Source organism: Scardinius erythrophthalmus (assembly GCF_964197995.2).
Source record: "Scardinius erythrophthalmus genome assembly, chromosome: 24".
Lineage (NCBI taxonomy): Eukaryota > Metazoa > Chordata > Actinopteri > Cypriniformes > Leuciscidae > Scardinius > Scardinius erythrophthalmus.
The window spans coordinates 17,435,080-17,457,556 of NC_138244.1; the positions used below are offsets into that span (position 1 = coordinate 17,435,080).

The 22,477-nt window shown below is 38.8% G+C and overlaps 1 protein-coding gene across 3 annotated transcripts; it reads right to left on the reverse strand.

Annotated features, from left to right (window-relative positions):
* Positions 1-4,231: 4,231 nt before the first annotated feature.
* On the reverse strand, positions 4,232-22,477 carry ca12 (carbonic anhydrase XII). 3 transcript variants are annotated; one of them, XM_081356291.1, is made up of 11 exons: positions 22,378-22,477; positions 22,290-22,310; positions 16,529-16,708; positions 14,179-14,321; positions 13,306-13,401; positions 12,998-13,061; positions 12,746-12,903; positions 10,884-11,010; positions 8,361-8,384; positions 7,224-7,305; positions 4,232-4,456 (listed from the first exon to the last, which is right to left on the reverse strand). In XM_081356291.1, the coding sequence occupies exons 1-11, from the start codon at positions 22,385-22,387 to the stop codon at positions 4,378-4,380; spliced, it is 984 nt and encodes a 327-aa protein (XP_081212417.1). In that variant the 5' UTR covers positions 22,388-22,477; the 3' UTR covers positions 4,232-4,377. The 3 variants fall into 3 exon arrangements, with proteins under 3 accessions (XP_081212417.1, XP_081212416.1, XP_081212418.1); XM_081356290.1 differs by having other exon boundaries at positions 22,290-22,399; XM_081356292.1 differs by lacking the exon at positions 7,224-7,305 and having other exon boundaries at positions 22,290-22,399.

Below are 22,477 nucleotides of genomic sequence, written 5' to 3' on the forward strand. Positions count from 1 at the left end.
TATATTAGTAAACATATAATAATATGAAATAATATTAATAACATAGACTAATTAATAATAATTATTCTCTTCTGTGATTGAGGTTTATAGCAGGGCGTTATTAGCGATTAACCACAAATCTAAAAGGGAGGCAAGAGTCCGACACCTGCTATAAACCAATAAAGCTCATTTGTTATTAATAGCCCATGTCTATTGTCTACAGTTTTTGTTAATCTATGATATTTTTGTATTTTTTGGCCTGTGTAAAAAAAGAAAGAAATATGTTCTACCCCATATATGCCACAGATATTGTATTTAGTTTCTTCTGCTACTTTAAATTTAATAAGATTTATTTAATTTTTTTTGCTGCTTCAAATGACAATAAACTAGAATAGATAAGTATGAAATTATTTAGGTTTTAGTGATTAACTACAATCAGTTAATTTCTGACATAAGAATAAGATCATTAGATGCTTTGGAGTTGAACGCCTTACCTGTAACAACTTTTGAAAACTAAGATTATGTTATCCTGAGGAGAAGATTTTGAATATTAAGTCAAAATTAAGTACTTCATATTTCATATAATAGTAGTAATAAAAGATTGAAGTCCTACACACGGCAATTTGCATAATAAAATACTAAATAATTGTATATATAAAATATTCAAATTATATAAATAATGCTAAAAATACTATATATTTCTTTTTTTACTGGGTCAATTTATTAGCAATTGAACATCACAAAAATCATCACAACACAGTAGTTCACAATACCAAAACACTTTAAGACACTTTTAAGACAAATGAGGAAAAATACAATGAAAAGTAACACCTCAAAATTCACACTGTTCATCACAAATATGTGCACACAACTAACCAACATACACATTCAAAATCAAAATCACATTCTGTTGCCTTTCTTTTCACATTTTCCATCAGAGGACAGTCTAGTTATAGATTAAACGAGTGCTTAGGAGAATACGATGGATTCTTCAGTCAGTCAACTTCACCTGACCATACTGGTTAACCAGCTTAACCAGAATAACCAGCCTAGAACGGCATGGGAACTGGTATAAGCAAATCCCACCGGATTATGGAAATATGGATTTTATTTGCTTAGTGTCATACAGAAATCACAGCTTCAAAGATCTCCAAAGTCATATCATAATCAACATGATAATTCTTGAATAATATGAGTCGACTCAGGCTACATCTACACAAATTCGGATACATTTGAAAATGCATCTTTTTCTCTATGGGGGGGGGGGGTCTACATGACAGTTTTTAACTAAAAATGTAAACTTTTTATGCGTTTTGGCCATTCATTTACACGAAAATGGCGCTTTGGGTGCCTGAAAATGCAAACATTTGAAACCGAGTTTCAAAGTGTAAGTTTTTGAAAAGATACCGTTATCGTCTCCGTGTAAACAACAAAAATGCGAATTTGTGAAAACTGTGACATCATGCACATTACGTGTTCAGTTTATAGACATGTAGTTTTGTCTTTACAATGTGAAATCGGAAACTACTGGTCTGGCATGAATAATACAGTGTTTTTAGTCGGTCTCGCAGATCTTTTCAAAAACACAAAGAAACAACTTTTCAGTTTTTAGTACATTGTTGTCATGTAAATGTTCCCTATGTTTTGGCCTTCCATCCACATTGAGACAGTGCTTTTGTCCTGTGAAAACTAAAGTGGGTCAATTTGAAAACTGCATTTTTGTGTTGTAGTGTGGATTGTATTTTTAAACAGAGGTATTTGAAATCAATTATCTTTAGGCTACATCTACATTAATCCGTATACAGTGTTTTCATTTCAAAATGCTCTCTGTCCACACTAGGGTTTTTAAGCATTTTCCAAAAGTTTCTTGTTCACACTGAAACGTCGGAAGACGAGTACATTTTATGTCACCTTTACAGGAATGTAATAAGAAGATTGTACAAAGTAACATTTAATAACGTTTTTAGCAACACTGTGAATGTGACCAGTATAAACATCATATATCGATACAATATGCATCACATGACTAAACGTGTCATCGTTTTCAAAAACCTCAGTTTTCACAGTCCACACTATAATACAAAATCTGCATTTTTAAATTGATCCACTTGGGCGAGTGTCTTCAAAAAGCTCAATTTTCAGAGGACGATGCTGTCTCAGTGTGGATGGAAGGTCTAAACATAGAGAAAAAGATTAATGTTTGCTACGCTCACGCCATGTCGTAATTACGTTACTTCGAGATGACAACAGGTGACTGCAGGGCGGGGCCGAGAGCTGTGGGAACGGAGCAGGGCTGGTGGCGTGATTGCTAATGAGCCTCAAGTGTCTCACAGTGGATATAAGGAGCTTGCTGCCGTGCTCCTGGGTTGAGGTGGGGTGGCTGCCATCTGTGAGGGGACGGAGGTGTTGCCGCCGTTCGCCGCAGGCAGACCGAGGACACGGTCTAATGAGCGTAACCTGCGAGCCACACCGGCCTCAGGTGTCTCACAGAGGAGCTCCGGATGGATAAAAAGAGGAATGACGACAGTGAAGAACGAGAGAGGACCAGGCCTGGACAATTTTACATTGTGTTTAGTTTATGTTTGTGTGGCAGTCGTCCGTGAGGGGCTGCCGCTTTACTTTTTTTCATTTTGTGTTTGGTTATTTTAGATTAAAGTTACAATGAATGTTCGTCGGTTCCGCCTGAACTATTAAACTTTGTTACAGTGACAATGTACTCAAAGCTGTTCACGTCCTCGAACTGGGAATTACGTGTTTTTATGGCAACACTATCAATGCTTAAATGAATCTGCAGCGGTCAGGTGGTACAAGTAGGAGCTCTCAGAACATTCCCAGCTTACAAATTGTTATTACGAGCTATACGAAGACGTGAATGCTTTGTGATTACGGTTATTAAGACATGGCCTGAATGCAGTTTTCGGCCCAATAAGAAAATCTGGCCAATATATTAAAGCCGATTAATAATGGATGATTTCCTTCAGCTGAGACACTTCAGATGTGCATCATGTTCGCCATGATGGTTTTGAATAGCTGTAATATGATTGAAATCACTACAAAAAAGGAAAATACTGTTAATTGCAACATGTGCTGTCATATTGGCTACATACAATTATAATGAGAACATTATAATTGTGTGCTTGGGAGATGGCTTTTGATGGTGAGACTTTTGTTTTTTTAATCAGGCTCTCAAAAATTATATAAAAAGTTGGATTTATATTTATCGGCCAATATATCGGCTATCGGCTTTCAATAAAGAATTATCGTTAACGGTTTCGGCCAAAATTTCATATTGGTGCATCCTTAACTTTATTATGTTTGGTCTATCTCATCTCAGTTAGCTTTTATTACATTTTATTCATGCGCAGTGAGATGATTTTAGCGTTTTCAGACGTTTCAGTGTGGACAAGTCACTTTTGGAAAGCACTTGAAAATGCTATGACAGCAAATGGACAGAGAGCATTTTGAAACAAAAAAAAACATTTTCAAATGTACTGTATCTGGAATAAATGTAAATGAAGCTTCAAATCAAGCAGCTAATCAAGATCGCTGTGTACTTGAAAATGACAAGCAGGTGAAGGTTCAAAATCAGGAACGAGCCCCCCTGATGTAGTGTTCATCAAGCTAATCACTCCAGTCATCATGCAGTATCTTCACAGTTACAAGTCAGAACATTACAGTACTTTATATTTGTACGGGTTACTGGGTGTGCATAGGCGTTTAGTCTCATGATTGCTCAGGCAAAGAGAAGTCAAAGGTCAACCTACACGCAAGCTGGGGAACAATAGGCCAGTTCTGTGGCAAGCTCAGTGGGAACCGAGAGCGTGGCTCTTCTCGTACCCTTTCATTACTCTAATCGGTCAAACAGCACAATAGTAAATATAGGGTGGGGACATCATAACTACCCATCTCAGGCCACCACATATCCATGCTGAACCAGAACGTCCTCGTTGCCTCAGACAGAAGCTGTGTTTTCCCACCACATCTGCCTGGCACTGCATAGAGAGATGTCGCATGCCGCTGAACAGCAAAGGAAGGCCACCATTGCAGAATAATGTATGATGGTTTCTGCTTCACAAAGCACCAGGTTTGATGTTGACTGGTGGGTTATTCACATGTGGTGAATTACATACTGTACGAAAATTACATATTTTTACTCTCCTCTTGTGTCATCTTAGGTTTTTGGATCCTGTTGGATTAGAATGTGGTTGAAGAAGAACTCGGTATTCATATAGTCTGAGTTCCTTGAACATTTTTGATCTAAATATTGCATGCAAGCAGACAGTTCCTTAGCGACCAGGCCCATGAGCCAAGGAGACAAACGGAAATGATGGAAAAACGGATCGATTGCATGTGGATTTCAGAGAGTAATTTGCTCAGGTTTCATCAGATGTTGAAAGGTTATACTTTGGAAATGTTTTCTTCTTTCTCAGCCAGTTTGTACGCATTGGTTTTGTCTGTCTGCTCTTCAGTGTTAGATCTAGTTAAAAGAACAGGAGACGGGCAGTTAATAGTGGGAATATGTGGAACGATAAAACTGGTAAACGTGCATTAAGATGCAGTCACATCAGTGCAGCAAATTCACATGACCAACTTAAACACAAGCTCAATTTGTGTGGGGAACTTTTTCGCTCGTTTTTGAATCTCCTGACAAGGCATATTACAATAAAATGACTGGATTTTGCCCACACAACGCACAATTTTACAGAGCAACGGTACATTTAATCTCATGAAAACTTCTAATAATTGAATGTGGCATTACATACATATGTGCACATGTGCTGTCAGATAATTTCTATGTTAAAACAAACACATTGTCCTGGTAGTAGGATAAAAGCTGGAAAAGCAATGGATCTTAACGCACACATTCCTATTGAAGGCAACTTATCCATTTAGTGGTCTGTGCCTGAGGCTCCCTAAATTAATGTTAATTAATTATGGTGGGATCTTTACAGCAACGTCACATTACATTGTGTTAAATAAATGCATTATTATTAATTTTAATTTTAAGCCTATGTGGTACACACAGAGTTTCCCTTCACTTGAAACAAACTGAATTGTCTTTTATGCCACATGGCATTTGATTTTCACACTAGTTGTTTCTATAGTGGCAGAATTGCAATATGCAAATGTTTCCCCAAAATATTTCCCTCAAATTCAAAGTTCTGTCATGAAACTCTAGATGGCACAGGCTGATCAGTCCTTAACTAAATCTGCTGCAGTCATATCATTCTTTATCTACACTTTTTCACCAATGGTTCGCGTCTCCAGAGCCTGTTCTCGGCCAGGCGAACCGGCTGCGTGTTTCCACAGACATGAGGAACGAACGGTGATATAACTCTACTATGTGTTGTTTACCTGCCTATAGACTCTTTTTGTGCCAACAACACTATTACGTCACAACGTTAGCTTGAGGCAAAACAAAGGGAAAACTGGAGGCGGCCAATACAAATCAGCTAGACTGTCAGCTATTAATATAGTAAGAAGCTTAAAATGTCGCATTTTGCCTGACAAAAAAAAAACAGACGACAGCTGTGGTTAAATGCAATAAAACGAGCGGACTGGACAGAAACAATCATCAAAAATGCTCATGATTGCAGCGCACACTTCATATCAATAAACTATTGTCTTTGGTTGGTAAGGATTATGGTTTGGTTACGTGTCTAAATTTCCCATGCATGCCAACCTAGAGATGCCATCAGAAATTGGGGAACAAGTTAAGTGACTTCACACGTAATGCTAATTTGTTTAGCGCGTAAGTTAGCTAACTTTTTTAGTCCTACAACTTGCAGTTAGGTAACTGCTAGCTAACGACCAGAGACTAAACATAAAGGAAACTGTTTGCCAGTTACAGTTGCCATAAGTGCAGTGGAGGTAATCCTATCAGATCATCCATCCACTGAGTGAGCGTGTACAGGTCGGCCAATCTGGCTCCGTCCATTAAAGTTAACTCTTCCAAATAATAATCGCGGTTCCGGACAGTGAGTGACCTTACATATTCAGATAAAATTGGATTTTCTCCAGTCATTGTTAAAAAACAAGCTAACAAAACTTGCTAGCTAGCGTTAGTGAAGTGGCCAGGGGAATCGTTCTGCCTCCACCTAAGCTCCGCCCGCCCAAAAAAACGTCACAATGTTTACAAACTGAAAAGGGGTCTATAGCCAGTCTAAAAAAAAAAAAAACACACACACTGTGTGTCCCGGTGTTTGTGCAGGCAGTGCGGCATAATACCGGGAGTGATTCTAGCGAACCGGCGGCTCGCATAAACTGCCGGTACTCTCATCTGTCCTTTTCGGAGATAAACTAAAACAGAAACCGTTGATTCACTTGCTTCTCTTGCACGCTGGGTCTCTCTTCAATCTAATATATTTAGATGTAAAGAGCGATGTACGTTATTACATTGCTCAACGAGGCAGCAGCAGCATTTCTCCACCCCCCTCTCCACAGCTTTGTTCGAGACCAGCAAGTTTTTAGGGTCGGAGTTGAACTGGTCTTTCCGGCCCGGAACCCCCTTTTCTGCAGTGGAAAAAGGTTGGAAACCCACACTGGTATCGTGTCGGTAGAAAAGGGGTAGGGCACAGCTGATTGGTTCCTGAGCTCGCTGCTCAACCTTGAAATACTAGTCAGTATTTTCTGTTAGCAGTTGCAGTTTGCTTTCATGAACCCTCCACCAGCTCCACATGTATAGATCTGCAATGGCTAATTCATTTATGCTATATTGTATAGCAGCAGCATGTCTTAATTTCTCACAGCAGCGTGTCTGTGTGTGTGTATTGGCAGTAGAAAGTCCTGTATTTGCTCTGCGAAAGCAGTAATAACTAACAGCAGTAGCAGCACCAGATATATTCTGCCAAGACCAAACATATCAACATTGTCATATCCATGACCGTGCACTCCAAGAGTTGTCATGACAGAAATAAAAACTCTTTATACTTTTGTTATTGGATCTATATTTTACGTCAAAATATCTAAGATGATTAAGGGTTAAAGTTTACAAGGAAACTCAGTTCTTGGCCTTAGCTTCACACAAAAGTCTTGTTCAAACCAAGCAGCTTTCTGTTGGTCAACGCTGCGAATCCGAGTGGCCCATTTGAACCAGTTGTGATATGTGGGAAATGTTTTGAATCGATTCCCGATCCCGTAGATTACTATTGAAATAACACGATTTCGACTGAAAATACAGAGAAGGTAAATGTGACTGCATCTTTATGTCATTTGTTTCATTTTGGTATGAATTAAACACTCACCTTTTTCTCAAAAGACACCAAACTAGGGTAATGATCAGTAGCAGTCCTAGCATGGAGGCCACTATTATTGTTGCTAGTATGCCTGAAAGGAAAATGTACCTCATAATTAACAGTATGTTTGATTACCCTCAATTGTTGGTTTAACGCAGCATGCCTTGTATTTATTTTTGTTAAGTTTACAAAGTTGCCATTTTAACTCTGAACATGTATCAACGAATATGATCATAACCTGGTTTAAAATTAATTTTGTGCATCAAATGAAAGCCAGTGACATTAAAGTCAACATGAAATGGCATTTGCAATCCATTTTATATTCATAAAATAATGGATTTCTGAGTGAAACAAGATATTAAACAAGATATTAAACAAGAAAACGCAGCAAGGTTTGATTTTATTCATAGGGAATTGATTGGATTGTGAAAAGTGGATGCTGACAAGGAAAGTAAACGCTTTTGATCATTTTTCTTTAGAATAATGTTCACTTTTGAATCGTGGATGTGAATGTGTGTGTAATAAGAACGTATAGGGTAAATTTTGATTTCATGTTGACTTAATAAAAATAACTTAACCGCTTAACTCCTTAAATATACCCAGATTAGCTTATTGGTTAGCTGTTCTCAGTATGATTAGCAGTCATCACCACACTAAATGTTACACAACTGACATAATGCACAAAAATACACAAATGTGGATATGATTACATACGTGGTGACAAAACCCAATAGTGTCAAATGAGACACGCATCGACGCATGCTCATGGGCGCAGTGGGTTAAAGTAAAGATATATGTCAGCCACTGCAGCACTACAATTAGAACTAAACCATAGATACGTCAATGATAAGGTCCTGAAGTCATGCTAAATGAACAAACATGCCCTCTCCATATGTTCAAACTTATGTCAACAGCAATCATGCTGTGGTCAAAGACGAGTGACGTAACACTGCAGTTACACGTCACTGCATGGCCACCAGCAATTCGCCTCGCATATGAGTGTCATAACGCAAGACGTCACATCTGTTAGCCAGAGGTGAGGAAATATCTGACATCACAAACACACACACACACACACACACACACACACACACACACACACACACAAACACACACACATGCACAAACTGTGTTAACATAACATACCCCAGCTCATCCAAGTAAAGTCTCCTTAGAGGAAAGAAAAGAACTGAATTGAGAGGAAAGTTTTGCAAACATATTGCACATCCAAATGAGCTATTCAGTCCCCATTGTACATGCAATGAAAGTCAATGGGGTCCAAAACAACATTGGACTTTAAAAAAAATTCTTTTTAGATCTTCATCAGCAGAAGAAATAAAGTCAAATGGAAAAGAAACAGGTTTGAAATGACATGCGTAAATTATGACAGAATTTTCATTTTTGGGTGAAATAGGTCAAAACATAAGATTCTGATAATTGTAGAACTTTTAACTCAATACAAATTCAAACATAAACAAATATGACCACAGTAACCCTTATAATATTCACATATCACTTTTGAACACCATTTAGAATAAAAAGAGGGACATGGTTCTCCTTTACAAGTGGAAGAAGTGATACCTTTTTAATTGACGTTATGCTTTTATTTTACAATCCATGATCTAGACATTTCACAAAAAAATGATACTGACTAAAATCTGAGTGAGTGTACAAAAAGATTACTCTGTCTGCTTTCTCCTTGGTCTCAGATCACACCCAAAAAACAGTACCACACAGAGTTCGAGAATGTTAAAATACTTAAAGTGCTGGTTTTGTCCCTTTGTCCCTTTTAATTTACGAATGACTCTTCAACCACAGAATACAATTACTGCAATACGCAGCTCAACTTTTCTCAATAAAATGTAAAAATATGCCCTCAACATTATGGTCTTCTGTCTTTTTGTGCATTGCATATAATAATTAAGATTGTTGAGTCATACTCTCCCACAAAAATCACTAATGCTTAAAACAGACCAGCTTTGAGTCTGGACTAATCATTAGAGAGTTAATATGGAGGTTGGAAAAAGGTCTATTTTGTGGTCCTGTCGACAGCCATCTAGCAAATGTTGTCTAGCATACTGTCCAGTTCTTTGTAAAGTAACTACAAACTTCTTGGTAATTAGCGGCATTACATATCATGAACATTATTTGCTCACCGATTCATTTCATCTACTGCAAAAGCAACTAGTTTGAGAGTCTCTGAGACAGTGTTAGAGGGGTACCATCAAACTAAATAAATATTAGTCAAATGATGTGCTAGCCTTAGGAGCAGAGTTGACTAAATATTGTGCGTGACAGCGTACTGCGGAAATTTAGGCCCTCTGGGAGGTATGCTGTCTTCTCTGGGTCTAATCTTCCAATTCAACACGTTGAGGTCTGTGGTAAGTCGAGGCCGAGTTGTAGTCCTTCGGGAATGTAGCTTGAGAATGCCCCATGGTGGTTTCCATGTTTGGGTTTCTATGTTGTTTGATTTGTCTCCTTATCTGCCTCAGCATGGCTTTAGTCAGTGATTGTTCAAGCTCAACTGCCTCATCCCGAGATCTTCCTTTTATGAGTTGTTTTATGGTCTGAAGGTCCAGATCAGACCGGCAGTGCAAGTAGCTCCTGAGGTTCAACTCAGGAAATACAACCTCTCTCAGAGCTTCGACCATCAGACCCTTTGCATGGTATCTCTCGAGCTGGTGAACAACATTCTCCTCCAGGGATACAAAGCACATCTCTTTATCCGTACCCAATGCTCCCATATACCACGGTGTTGGTGTTTTCTTCCCAATGGAAGAGGAGTAGCCAGCGTTGCTTGGTAGCTCATTGTTCGACCACTGCTGTTTTTGAGTTGCCTGGCTCCACTGTCCCTGCTTCTTGGTCTTTTTCCACTTTTTATCCACTCCCAGTTGGGGATTCAACTTTGGCAGAAGCTGGTAGAGTCCTTCATCAGCCAAGTCCGCAAGGTCGCCCACAAGAAGCTTCTGGATGACTTGCTTCCTCTGAATGGGGGACGCCACTGAAAAAATACTGTGCAGTCCTGCACCAGACACAATGTAGAGGGGTGTTCAAGCAGAGCATTGCAACGGAGGACTGCCAGGGTAAAGCCTTACTAGCGAGGGGGCTGAAAGGAAAGATTAAGGACCAACCTTTCTTCTTGGAAAGTCAGCTTTTTAGGAAACATTGCCATGCAGTGAAGAACGCAGCAAGCGGTAGCCTGGGATATTGATGGATTGAGCCTTCATGCAAAGATGTTAGAAAACAGCAAGACTAAAGAAGATAACAAGGCTCCGGTGATAACAGCAATTCCAAACTTCTCTCATAGCATCAAAATGCCTGAGAGTTAGAAGCAAACCCTGTTATGCACCAACTCAGGTTTAAAGGAAAAGATTTATGTCAATGGAAGCATCTAATTTAAAACCCAGCATATGTTTCGAAGGAGCCTGAAGTAGCAAAGGTCTTTCATTGAGGAAAAAAGGTAACAGTGCATAAACTGAGGCCTTACGCAGATGTTGAGAGAGAGACAAAGCCATCTTGAAAGCTCATATTCCTATCGATTATTTGATAGGAAACCATGATGCTCACATAAAGCACTGCAGCAGATATTTGAGCATTTCAGCTTTAGCCCTTCATTAGGCTTTGTGGTCATATCATACACATTCAAATTGCAATGTAAACTGTACTTACCGTCCTTAAAAGAAACCAGTACCACTCTGTTGTCTGTGAGTTGTGGCTTCCGGTAATTTCCATGAAGTGGCACGGTAACAGAATCTTGGGCATAAGAGGCATACAGAGCTGTGGCCAATGCCAAAAACTGTAAAGACACAACAGTAACATTACTACAATATGGACAGCTGAAACTATTGCCTAAGAGGTGGATACTACACTCAGGGCCCTATCTTGCACCCAGCGCAATTAACTTTGTACACCGACGCATATATCATTCCTATTTTGCACCCGACGCACAGCGGACTTTTCCCTCCACAGACGCACGTCGGTAAATTAGGGAATGAACTTGCGCTCCCAGGGCGGTTCAGCGAAAAGAGGAGGTGTGTTCCAGCGCAAACGTTCCCTGGTGCTATTTTGCAGTTTCAGAAAACAATTCTGCCACTGACCAGGAAAAACCTAGTCTAAAGTCAGTGGCGCGTTCAGATGCTATTTTAAGGGCGCATGCTTGGCCATAATGTAGCGTGTGCACAACACACGTACACTTTGCTTCTCTCATCTACACAGACGCAGGCAGCAGTTCCCATTTTTGCAAACCATACATAATTACAAGGAAAAATATTACCACACAAGGGAAATCATTGTGGTGTCCATGAAGATGTGAAAAAAATAGGCATAAATCTAGCTTACACATTTACACAAATTATTATACGCCTGTTTAACCGAAGCTAATTTGGGTGGGTTTCTCCCATCCCCATAAAATGTCACTTCTCTGTCTTTATGGCCCTGACGAGAACGAGAACAAGCATGCCTGGTTTTAAAGGGAATGTGAGATGACGCTCTGATTGGTTTATTTCACCTTAGCCCAAACCACACCTATGAGTAATGAAGCTATTTCAGACCAACCCATTTTAGATTTGCGCCAGGCGCATGAGTCATTTATCCTGCCAGTATAATAGCAACAGCGCCCGAGATCCGCCCACAAAGTTACTTGCGTTTCGCGTTTGATACTTGCGTTTCAGATCGTTAAAATAGAGCCCTCAAAGTGTCAAGGTTTGGCTAGTTAGCGCCTGCTGGTACATGCTGTAACTAGATGCACTACTGTTGATGACCATTCAAAAGTAGTCATGCATTCTGACTAAATAAACTTTTCCAAGCAACACATGAATAATTTTTTCTGCCTTTCATATCACAGCTTACAAAATTTGCTAGTTGTTAATTGCAAACATGGCAGATTTCAACTGCATTCTTTAGCATTAAATGCAAATGCTAATGAATAGCTTAGCTCCAGGTATTATAGACCTTTTTAGAGAATGTGTATATTTAATAATAATTGCCCGATTTGATTTGTTTTTAAGCACACAGTGCTCCCATTATCTGTCTTTAGTTTACTATCTGTTTACCAGTCCTGTCTTATATGTTATTAGATAGAACTGTTATGCATATAAAGTAGACAGTAATGAAAAAGTAGCGTTTGCCATGTGGTTGATGTCCAATGTCGCTAGCTGAGCAGAAATACATAATCATGTTTCGCTTGGTCAGCCCCTCAAAGTCGCGTTGGATTTTCTCCTTGGCTTAGCATAAAGGTTGAGAGGTCCATCTATCTCCGTTTTCGATGTTTGTAGAGTTAGTTTGTGGAATAAATAAATATGCTATAATCAGTCTGTGTACAAAGCTTTTTTTGAAATGGCGTGTGCCAATGTTTCGCGTGCGTACATGTCACTGGTAGTTCCTATTGTGCTGGTTTAGACCCTACTCTGAAGCAGGAGCTAATTTAGTTCCCCCAAAAGGCACTCCTAGAACTAAAATCATTCCCAAATCCTGTGGTGCGAACATGCCAAAAAGCACGTTAAGCTTTTGAACTATAAGCATGATTAATTTACTTGTTTTCTTGAAATGGTGACAGGTTTCCTGAACACGGTCCATAGCACACTGGGATAGCAGGGTGGTGTGGTCAGAGAGCCATCGTAGCGGTAATACTCGTCCAGACGTGCTGGTAGCAGTTCACGGACGTTAAATGCTGGGACCTGTATTTTCTGATCTGTCAGATAACAAGTTAGTAATAGGAGTGTTAGCATACTTGTGTTATGCACATCATAATTAAAAATATTTGAAACTATATGAAAGTAACTTACCTCTGTACTTTATCCCATTTATGTATTTGAAGAATTTGTCAAAAGCAGGGTTAAACTCTCCAATCTAAACAATATAAAACACTGACTGATTAGAAAATAGACTCATACTGGGGAAATTTGTTGATGTGACTTTCAAGCAATGAGCTTATTATAGGGACAATTACCCTAAAGCATCTGGAGTTAAATGCCTTGTGGTGATGGCCCATTGCTCAGTTGCGGGAATCAAACCAGCAACCTTCCGGTCATCAGCCGAGTCTTAACCACTACACCACATCAGTCTCAGTGGTTTGTTTAAGGTCCGGACTCACCTCAATGAAAACTCCCAGCACAGCCAATCCATCATGCTTGTCCACTGCCATTGAGATGTTTGGGTATTTGTCAGAATTGAAGTGTACTACATGCATCTGGATACAACAGAAAAGGCTGCCTTTAATGAGGAATCATAAGGAAATCCATCCATCCATCTATCAGAATTTCTTTTTTAAATCTGATTCAAACCACATTTGGAGCTGGTTTGAAATGCGATTCCAATCAGATTTTTACAGACGAGTCTCAGTCTGGACACTCTGGCTGCACAAATCAGATTAAAAAAAATTATTTTGCATCACTCAATGCAACACACAATGATAATATCAAAACCGGTGATGGAAATGTCGGAAGTACCCCTCGGTGCTCAGCGAAGCAGGGAGCTTATTTGGAGAGCAAGATGATGCACCTCCATTTTTCCTACATCCGTTTTGAAAGCCTTGTTACCAAAGCAACCCCTGCAAATAGGTTGGTTATGTCTGGACACACAAATCTTATTTGATCACCTGCAATTAATAGTGTGGACAGTCTGCCTAAAAAGATCTGATTTGATGTCTAAACTTAGCCACAGTGCTGCATCTGAAACAGCAGACCTTCACACAGTGACTACATGACAATGTCTTTGGCAATGACAATGTCTTTGGGCATTTAGGTGTGTTAGGAACACAAACTGTGCAGACATTTTCCTTGTCCTAAAGTGATAAACAGAGATGAAAATATTTCTGACACCTCAATACACATTAACGAACATTGCATCATGCACTGTTGAGTCCTCACTTCTTTTTAAATCCTATATAATGGGGTTTAGGGCATTTGTTCAAGCATTAAAGGTGTTCACGGTAATGGTAAGGTCTTGTTTTTGGGGTTTACTTTACCTCTCCAGCAAACCGAATGCCATTAACCATGTGTTCTGATCCAGTCAGCAGACTGGAGGAGCCCCAGTGGAAATGGAGTTGAGCTGCTGAATATCTGTGAGGGAGGCTGGAGATGTGCATGTGAGACGGCAAGGACAACAGCACTGTGGGTACAAAAGGAAAAAGGCAAAATTTCAATGGCAAGAAATGATCATTGTCAAGAGTGTAGAGATGCTCGAAGAATCACTCCCACAGAAGTCACTTTCAGACAAGCAGCATTTTGTTAGTCAATGTGGCAAATTTGTGTGAAAAACAATAACCTAATACAAAATAAAATAAACATAAAATTGTCAAACGCACGGGTTATTATTGAAATGAGTTAATTTTTACGATGCAGAGGCAAGTGTGACCACACCGTGTCAAGTTAACTCCCCGAAAAACAAATATTGGTCACAGCATATCATTTTTTCATATTACATACTACATATTCATTTAGACTATCTCGACCCAGATTCCACTCCAAAATACATGTTAGAAAGAGCTTAACCCCAAAATTGCTCAATTATCTTAGAGACAGTTTGCTCTGGTACCACCGGAATGGTATTTAATCATTTATAGCATGGGAGTGGCAGCAGGACCTCAAGAACCATCCTGTGACAAAGAGTTTGTGACCGTGATTGCCAGTCATAAAGCAATCACCCACTGACCCCTTTGGTGATCACAACTGTTACAACATCTTTGATGTGGGAACCGAAGGTTATCACTTCAACGGTTGTCCTAATTTACATTTAAAACGAAACCTTGTTTACATGGTGAGTGGGAAGACTAGTGTAGACACGGTATAAAATGTTTAAGCCTGTATTATTAGGGGTTCAACCCAAGGTGCTTTGTGTACTTTGTCACTGTTACGCTGCAATAAACTTCTTCATCGAGATCTTCAGTGTCCTCATATTTTTTTCTTACACTACCCTACTGAAAAATCCATTCTGGTCCAGGCTGGTTTATGCTGGTTAGAGCTGTTATAGTGCTGGTCTAGCTAGTGGACCAGCATAGTCATGCTGTTCTTAATCAAAAACAAATATAAACACTTATAATAACTTTCATCAATAAATCATTAACAAACATTATATAATGCTTAACACCCAAATTACAATTAAGTGTTGTTGTTATGTCTTTAGCAAGCATTTAGATTGACTTAACCCTTTACACAAACGTTGTTACAGTAGTTAAAATCCAATGCCCATAAAGGTACTAAATGATTAGTAAACGTTTATAAACATATACAAATAATTAATAGTTTAAATTTTAGATTGGCATTTTAACGTCATTTTAAAATGACTAATTAAATGAACGAACTAATTACATTTTTCACAACATTTGTAAATGTAAAAAAGTGCATTAGATAATATATGAATCGAAGTTTAATGAAATTTGTTAGCATTTTATTTACATTAAATAACGATCTGTTAATCATTATGTAATCATCATTAAACATTAACAAGCTGTCATAGTTATGCTTAGTTTTGGTTTCGTTTTCTATCAGTCTGTTTAATCACCTGTTTTATATACCTGTTTCATATTAAATGTTAGGTTTTTGTTCGGATATTTACACCCCTAATAATAATATGGCTGAGGCCTTGCATCTCTGTATTAAGATATCCATTTCAACAAATTCTGCAAGCTTTTCGACTAATAATCCTGCCTAACTTTTTCCAAACCAAGTCTGAAATGGCTCCAAAACCCCAAACACAGTGGCTCACTGTCAGAAAACTTCATCAGTATTCATCCTCGTGGCAGATATGCTCACTTAGCTATGGTTTTCTGGAGTGAGAGTGCATAAAATAAAAGAGTCTCGAAAGTAAACAATCACAGTCAGGAGATGGTAGATGGAACAACTTCAGTCTGTTTAGTGCAACTTGAACCAAAAATACGGCAGAAAGTACTCATTACCTAGTAAAGTATCACTTGTTATGTTGTTTAAGACGTTACCTCGAATCAAAACCTTGCCATATTTTCCAGACTAAAATACAAACAGCTTTGTTTTATCATAATAAGCGGGTGATTGTGGAAAATTGCTATGGCAGAGATGCAAAATAGATCCTTCTATCATTTTCTCCACGTCGACCTAGAAATTAAGTTAGAGAAGAAAGGCTATTTTACCTTTATGTCTGATGCACGGTCTCATTAGTTTAACAACCACAAATCCTTTAATCTATTATTTTGAATGAACAGTCTATGTTTTGCCTCAGACATTACAATATGAAATGCAATAGCCTATCTAAAAATGTATGTTTAAAATGCATGTACTGTGACAATAGTTATTAGTAATGCTTAAAAACAAAATCATGCTCTGTAATCATACTGCACCAACCAGAGTGTCCGTTGTTTCCGAGAGTGAGCTGCTCATTGGTTGACAGGTTGTAGTTCTGGACCTGGATGGGCGGCAGGTTTGGATCGTATCTCAGCAGCTGGGTCTGGAAATCGATGGGCGACTGGAACGCTCCTCCGCAGAACGGGTACTTGCTGGACCAGTGGTGTTCTCCATCAGGTCCTGAAACCAAAAGTCAAAGAAAGTTGTGGTCACAAAACGTCTTTCCCTGACCGATTCTTATCTAGTGGTGTGCATTTAAACATTTGGGGCCAGAATTACTAAACAGAGTAAATCAGGGTAAATTCCATAAGTGGAAAGATGACGCGCAAATGAAAGAATACAGACGCAACCGTATCGTTTCCATAATGACCAATGCAATCTACCAAGAACAGCGCAAATTAGCATCTGGTTTAAGTTTTTTGGGCATTACATAATGGCGCAAATACCAGTAAATTGACGAGCGCAAACCTTAGTAAACACCTTGCATGATTCATTTAAATACTCTCCTCCCATAAATTTTGCATCTTAAAGGGAAACTCCTACAAAAAAGTCAGCCGTAAAAATAACTATCCACGCTTTTTTTTTCACTGCGTATCTTTAGTAAATCCTTGAAGTCGTTTTTTAACGCCACAAGAATGTTTGCGCTTGCGCAAGCTGTTAGTAAATCTGGCCCTTAGTGTGGCCAGAATTGGAGTGCATTAGCCACAAGTTTAGCTAAGACACAAGCTAAGGTCACCGGTCACAGAACACTGCCTTACAAAATGAATGCCCTTACATGAATACCACACCCAACAATAAAAGATGATGTTTTGTTGCTTTGGAGGAGGCTTTGAAGTCACTCCAACAGAGTGTATGCTTGTCTAAGAGACATTTCTGGTGCATTGTGGATCTTTTAGAGAAGAGGGTATAGAAAAGGATTTTTTTAAACAACATAGCAAAGTTCCTTAACATAAGAATTTCTAGCCTTTTAAATGCAATCGTCATGGTTTCTGTTTCTGTAAACACTGGCAGTAAGAGTGATTTGTTGTTGCTGTGGGTTTAAAACATCACATTAAGTTATTGCGTATTCTTCGTCAATGATGATCATGGGTTTGTGGGCAGCTTTTGTTTTCTGGACCGCTGTAACTGCGAAACTACACATTGTCTTTTTTAGTAGCTTAACACTCTTAACTTTCCCTTGCGGTCGTAATTACTCACCGTCCAGTTCATTTTTAATCTAGACTAGCTTCTCCATCATAATCACATCAGATGCCTGTGGCTGGGCCCGTAGAGGGTCATAACTCTAAATCATAACTGTCAGCCTGAGATGTAGTCGTAATGAGCAGGCCTCTACAGTAAAACATCTGAAGCTCTCTGGTCTGGATGTGTTTGACATTAACGCACTGAACCGCTGGAAGATGAGGTCATGCAGCAGTTTGAACCAAATCCCTTAAGTTGAGAAAACTTCAGTGGTAATAACCTTAAATCAAAATAAAATATTGTTTAAATATTGTCATACATTTAAATTTAATTTGGGGTTTGTTGCAACTGGCATATGATATAAAATACAGTAGCACATACAATTATTTCACATTTTATGAAGAAAATGCGTGGTTCTTGCTTACAGTCCAAATCGAAAGAGCCCAGTCCCAGGATATTCTCTACTCAAAAAGCATGATTTGAGGTATCCTTCATGTCTGTGTCTGACCAGGATAAATGATGCTAAGATAAGCTAACTTTTTTGAGTAGGGCCTAAAAAAAAAATTTGTTTGGTTCCGGTTTCCGACCGACCCTGTCAATTTATGTGCGACCCAAATTTATTTTATGAGACTGGGGAAGAACGGTCTTTCACACATCGTTAATTAAATTACAGTTTCCTTTAAATGCTGTTTTACACTTAAGTAATCCGTTAAAAACCATTAAGTATTGCATCAAAACCCTTTAACTGTCAATTCCTAAAGTGAGCTATAACTTAAGGTTTGGAAATCGTAACATTAAGAGAAACACGGGGGGGGGGGAGTCAACAATATATCGCGGAACAGAGAGGGCACCGACAACATGCTGACAGAGTGACAGACAGGACATAGTTAACATTACCAACTTACTTTTAATATGAAACAAAGTCTCATTTGGTTATTTCACCTTTCAAATGTGGTCATTTTTTAAAGAAATGTAAACAATAAATACCGTTTTGAGGCTCTTGAATGTGTCGAACAGATCGCTGTAAGTTAGATCATCAGTTAAAACTAACTGATCGTCTCTTGCTTCTAGTTAATTTATAGCATCAAAATCAAATAAACCACATAAATGAACATAACAAAGAATGTTGTTTGACTACAAAAAGATGTCTGTACACTCCGTTTTTCAAGTTCAAATCCTCCATGTTAATCTACTATGAGATCGCCTGTCAAACTCCCGCGAAGGCTTTTTGTGTGTGCGTGTGTGTGTGTGTGTGCGTTTTGCGTGTCTATGGCAACAACAGACTTTAAACGGGAATACAGAATCACTGTCGTAAAAGTTTGATTCGCCCGCGTAAATTAGTAATATCAAATACAGTAGCGTAACTTTAGCCTAGTCCATATCAACATATTATTCTTTCTTTTGCAATGATGGACATGTGTAACGTGATAATTATTTGCCCATGCAACACTAGCATGTCAACCAAAATTGTAAAATTGGGTTTAAAAACATTTGAAACCGTGCTTCAAGAAGTCAAAAAATGCTCTTGTAGATTCGTATCAGCTGCCGGCAAAGTCGACAGAGCTGAGAAATGGACAGACCTAGCAAGCGATGTGGTGTCGACACCAACTCACCAGCTTGGTTCGGTTGTCAGTGGTGTGACGTCCTTATTTCAGTTCAGGTATTTAGTGAGCAGAGTCAATGGCTGCCATAAGTTTCCTTAAGTTCAACGGTTTGAATTGTTACATTTTATTTTGAAGATTTTCTGAGAAGATTTGTATTGAGGTTAATACTATTAAAGATATTAGATGAAACATTGCTTGAGATGTCTGGTTTTTAGTAGAAAAAAGTACCGGTACACACATTTAAAATCAGCGCGCGTGTGTGTGTGCGTGTAAAACTGCCACTGGAGGAAAATAAAAAAATAAATAAAATAAAAAAAAATCCCTACCGACCCATGACCTCAACTGACAACCAACCGGAACCAAACTTTTTTTTTTTTTAGGCCTAGTGCATATGTGTTTTCATCTTAGGCAGTGGATGTTTGACGTCATTACGTCCCTCTAAGTGACTATAAAAGGCCTTGACTCAGCGGAATTAATTCAGGCTCAGAATGTCAAGGGCTCTCAGTGTTAGCCAACACAAAGGACAACGCTCATCTGAGCTCTGTTTGATATGCTTGATAACAACTACACAGCAGCACAAGCACTGCAGTGTTTCTCTCTGAGAAATTCGTCATGGTATTTCAAGCAGTGGTCAGTGCTTTGGACACTTTCACATAGAAACACCCTATGTGACACCCTGCACTTTTTCACATAGAAACACCATAGCAACAGCATAACAATTATAGAGACATGAGGGTGGGCTCTTGTAACTTGGCCTATAGCAACCACATAGCAACACCACAGCAACCACATAACAATTATAGAGACATGAAGGTAGGGTATTTTGACTTGGGTTCTTTTAACTTGGTTGGGACACTAAACAACAACCTAGTAATGGCCTAAAAACGACTTAGAACACCTTAGCAACGCCATAGCAACCGCATGAGAATTATAGAGTAATGAGGGTAGGGTTCTTTGACTTGGTCCAGTAAACAAACACATAGCAATGACCCAGCACCCACCTAGCAACACCCTAGCAACCATGTAACAAAGTTGGAGGCTCCTCTGACTTGGACCAGCAAACAATCCCTTAGCAAGAGCATAGCAACCACTTAGAACAGCTTAGCAACCATATAGCTACAACCTAACCTAGAAATCACTCAATGCACCATAGCAACGACATAAGAATCACTGGTATAGAGACATGAGGGTGGGGTCCTTTGATTTGGTCCAGTAAACAACCACATAGCAATGTCCCAGCAACTACATAGCAACACCGTAGCAACCATGTAACAAAGTTCGAAGCTCGTCTGACTTGGACCAGTAAACAACCACTGACCGCACACTTTAACCGCTGACTTTTGCATGAGTACAGCTCATGTTTTCTTCAGAAATTGCAAAAATCTAGTTTTAGTAGCAGCTAAACTTAGCAATTTGCTTAATGAGGGTGCTTGGTTTGATAATCACGTTGTCTAAAATTCTTAGTCTACAAGCCTAAAATACAGCACATTACAAGGTAGTCTGACTTTGCAGGCACTGTAAATTTGCACACAGGAGTATAACTGAAGGGACAGAAGAGATTCAGCTTGTAAATTGCAATGTGCCACACACAAAGACAGAATAATATAATGCATTGTTCTTTCCTAAGTATAGAGAGCTATGAAATTTCACAGCCAAGCAATTAGACGAACAATCTCTTCCCAAAATAAAGCCATTATAACAGCTCTGTTTTGCAGTTGAGGTCCCTTGAGTTGCCTTATATCTTAGTTCAACCCAGCTTCAAAATAAATCAAAACTAGACATGTAATGTAATGACGTAAATATGTGTAATTCAATCATGGAACCTACAACTCAACATGGCCTCCTTGAAAAGCCAATGAGAACACGTGAGTGACAGCGGCACGAGGAGAGAGCCGAGGGGTAAGCTAACAGGAATGACATGTGAGACATTGTGGGAATCATTTCAGAGCCGTAAGAGCCAAAAGGGTCAAAACGAGCTCAACTTTGCACCACGAGTTACCTTTTTCCAGCAGCAACCTGTTTTTTGATACCTTCATCATGGCTGCCAATGGGTCTCCATGTCCACACTGGTATGGCATACTGGGATTGTTCGAGATAACAGTTAAAATAACTGCCCAGGAATAGGCTTGACTCATGACGATGGTAACCAGAAGCCTGCTTGGTTCCCTAGGGTGAAAGCAATTGACCAGAACTCTGCGACAGCAGTCGTGATTAAGCATGTTTGTTTTAAAGCACTTCGATGTGTAAAGGGCACGTTCTGTTGGTCTCTGTGTGACTGAATGACCTTTTTTACTGAGGTGAAAACGACGGCATCTGGCCATTAAGGAAACGCATTACTCAATTACTTACAGTAAGGTGAAATATTAAATATTCACATTACACTTTCAATGATTTTGCTGGCGAATTAAAAATCATAAGCAACATCGTCAAAATGTATGTGCTTTTTATTTGGCCATTAAGGTCCCTAATGTCATTAGACAAGTTTTACTATCCTATTTTCTTTTTTTTAAGTTGCTGCCTTAAATTTTTAAGTACAATCAACTTGGATGTTTAAGTCATTTCAACTTAAATTACATTAAACTGACTTTAAAAGTTAGTTGAATCTTGTATAATTTATAAAAAAAAAAAGTTGAAAACTGCATTACTTATTTGGATGAGTTAAAGCAATGTAAACGTCATCATAACTTATTGATCACATATTGTTTTACAGTGTAAAGTCTCAGTAGTGAAAAGGGTGCTGCAGTTTGATTAATTTCTATGAATTATTTCAAACAGTTTGTGTCATCACCTCATGACTGTGTTCAGATATCTCTAAATGGCATTTGTCATATGTTAAAATGTTTTAGTAAAAAGAAAAAAAATGTTTTTGAAAGAAATTAGTACTTTTCTTCAGCAGGGATGCAATAAATTGATCAATTGTGACAATACATTGTGACAATAAATACTCTTACAATTACAAAACAAAATAGCCTACTTACCATTATATGTCCATTTTGCCCCTGAAAAAGAGATGGACATAATTATTAAACGGTTTGAAACTGGATGTCGAGCTTCATTCTGCCAGACCTGTTTTCATGCAGTTCTAATAGTACGACTGAACTCCAGTCATAAATCAGTCAGATAATGCATTCCCTTGCAGCTGGACTCCATTCTGGTTGCAACCTGC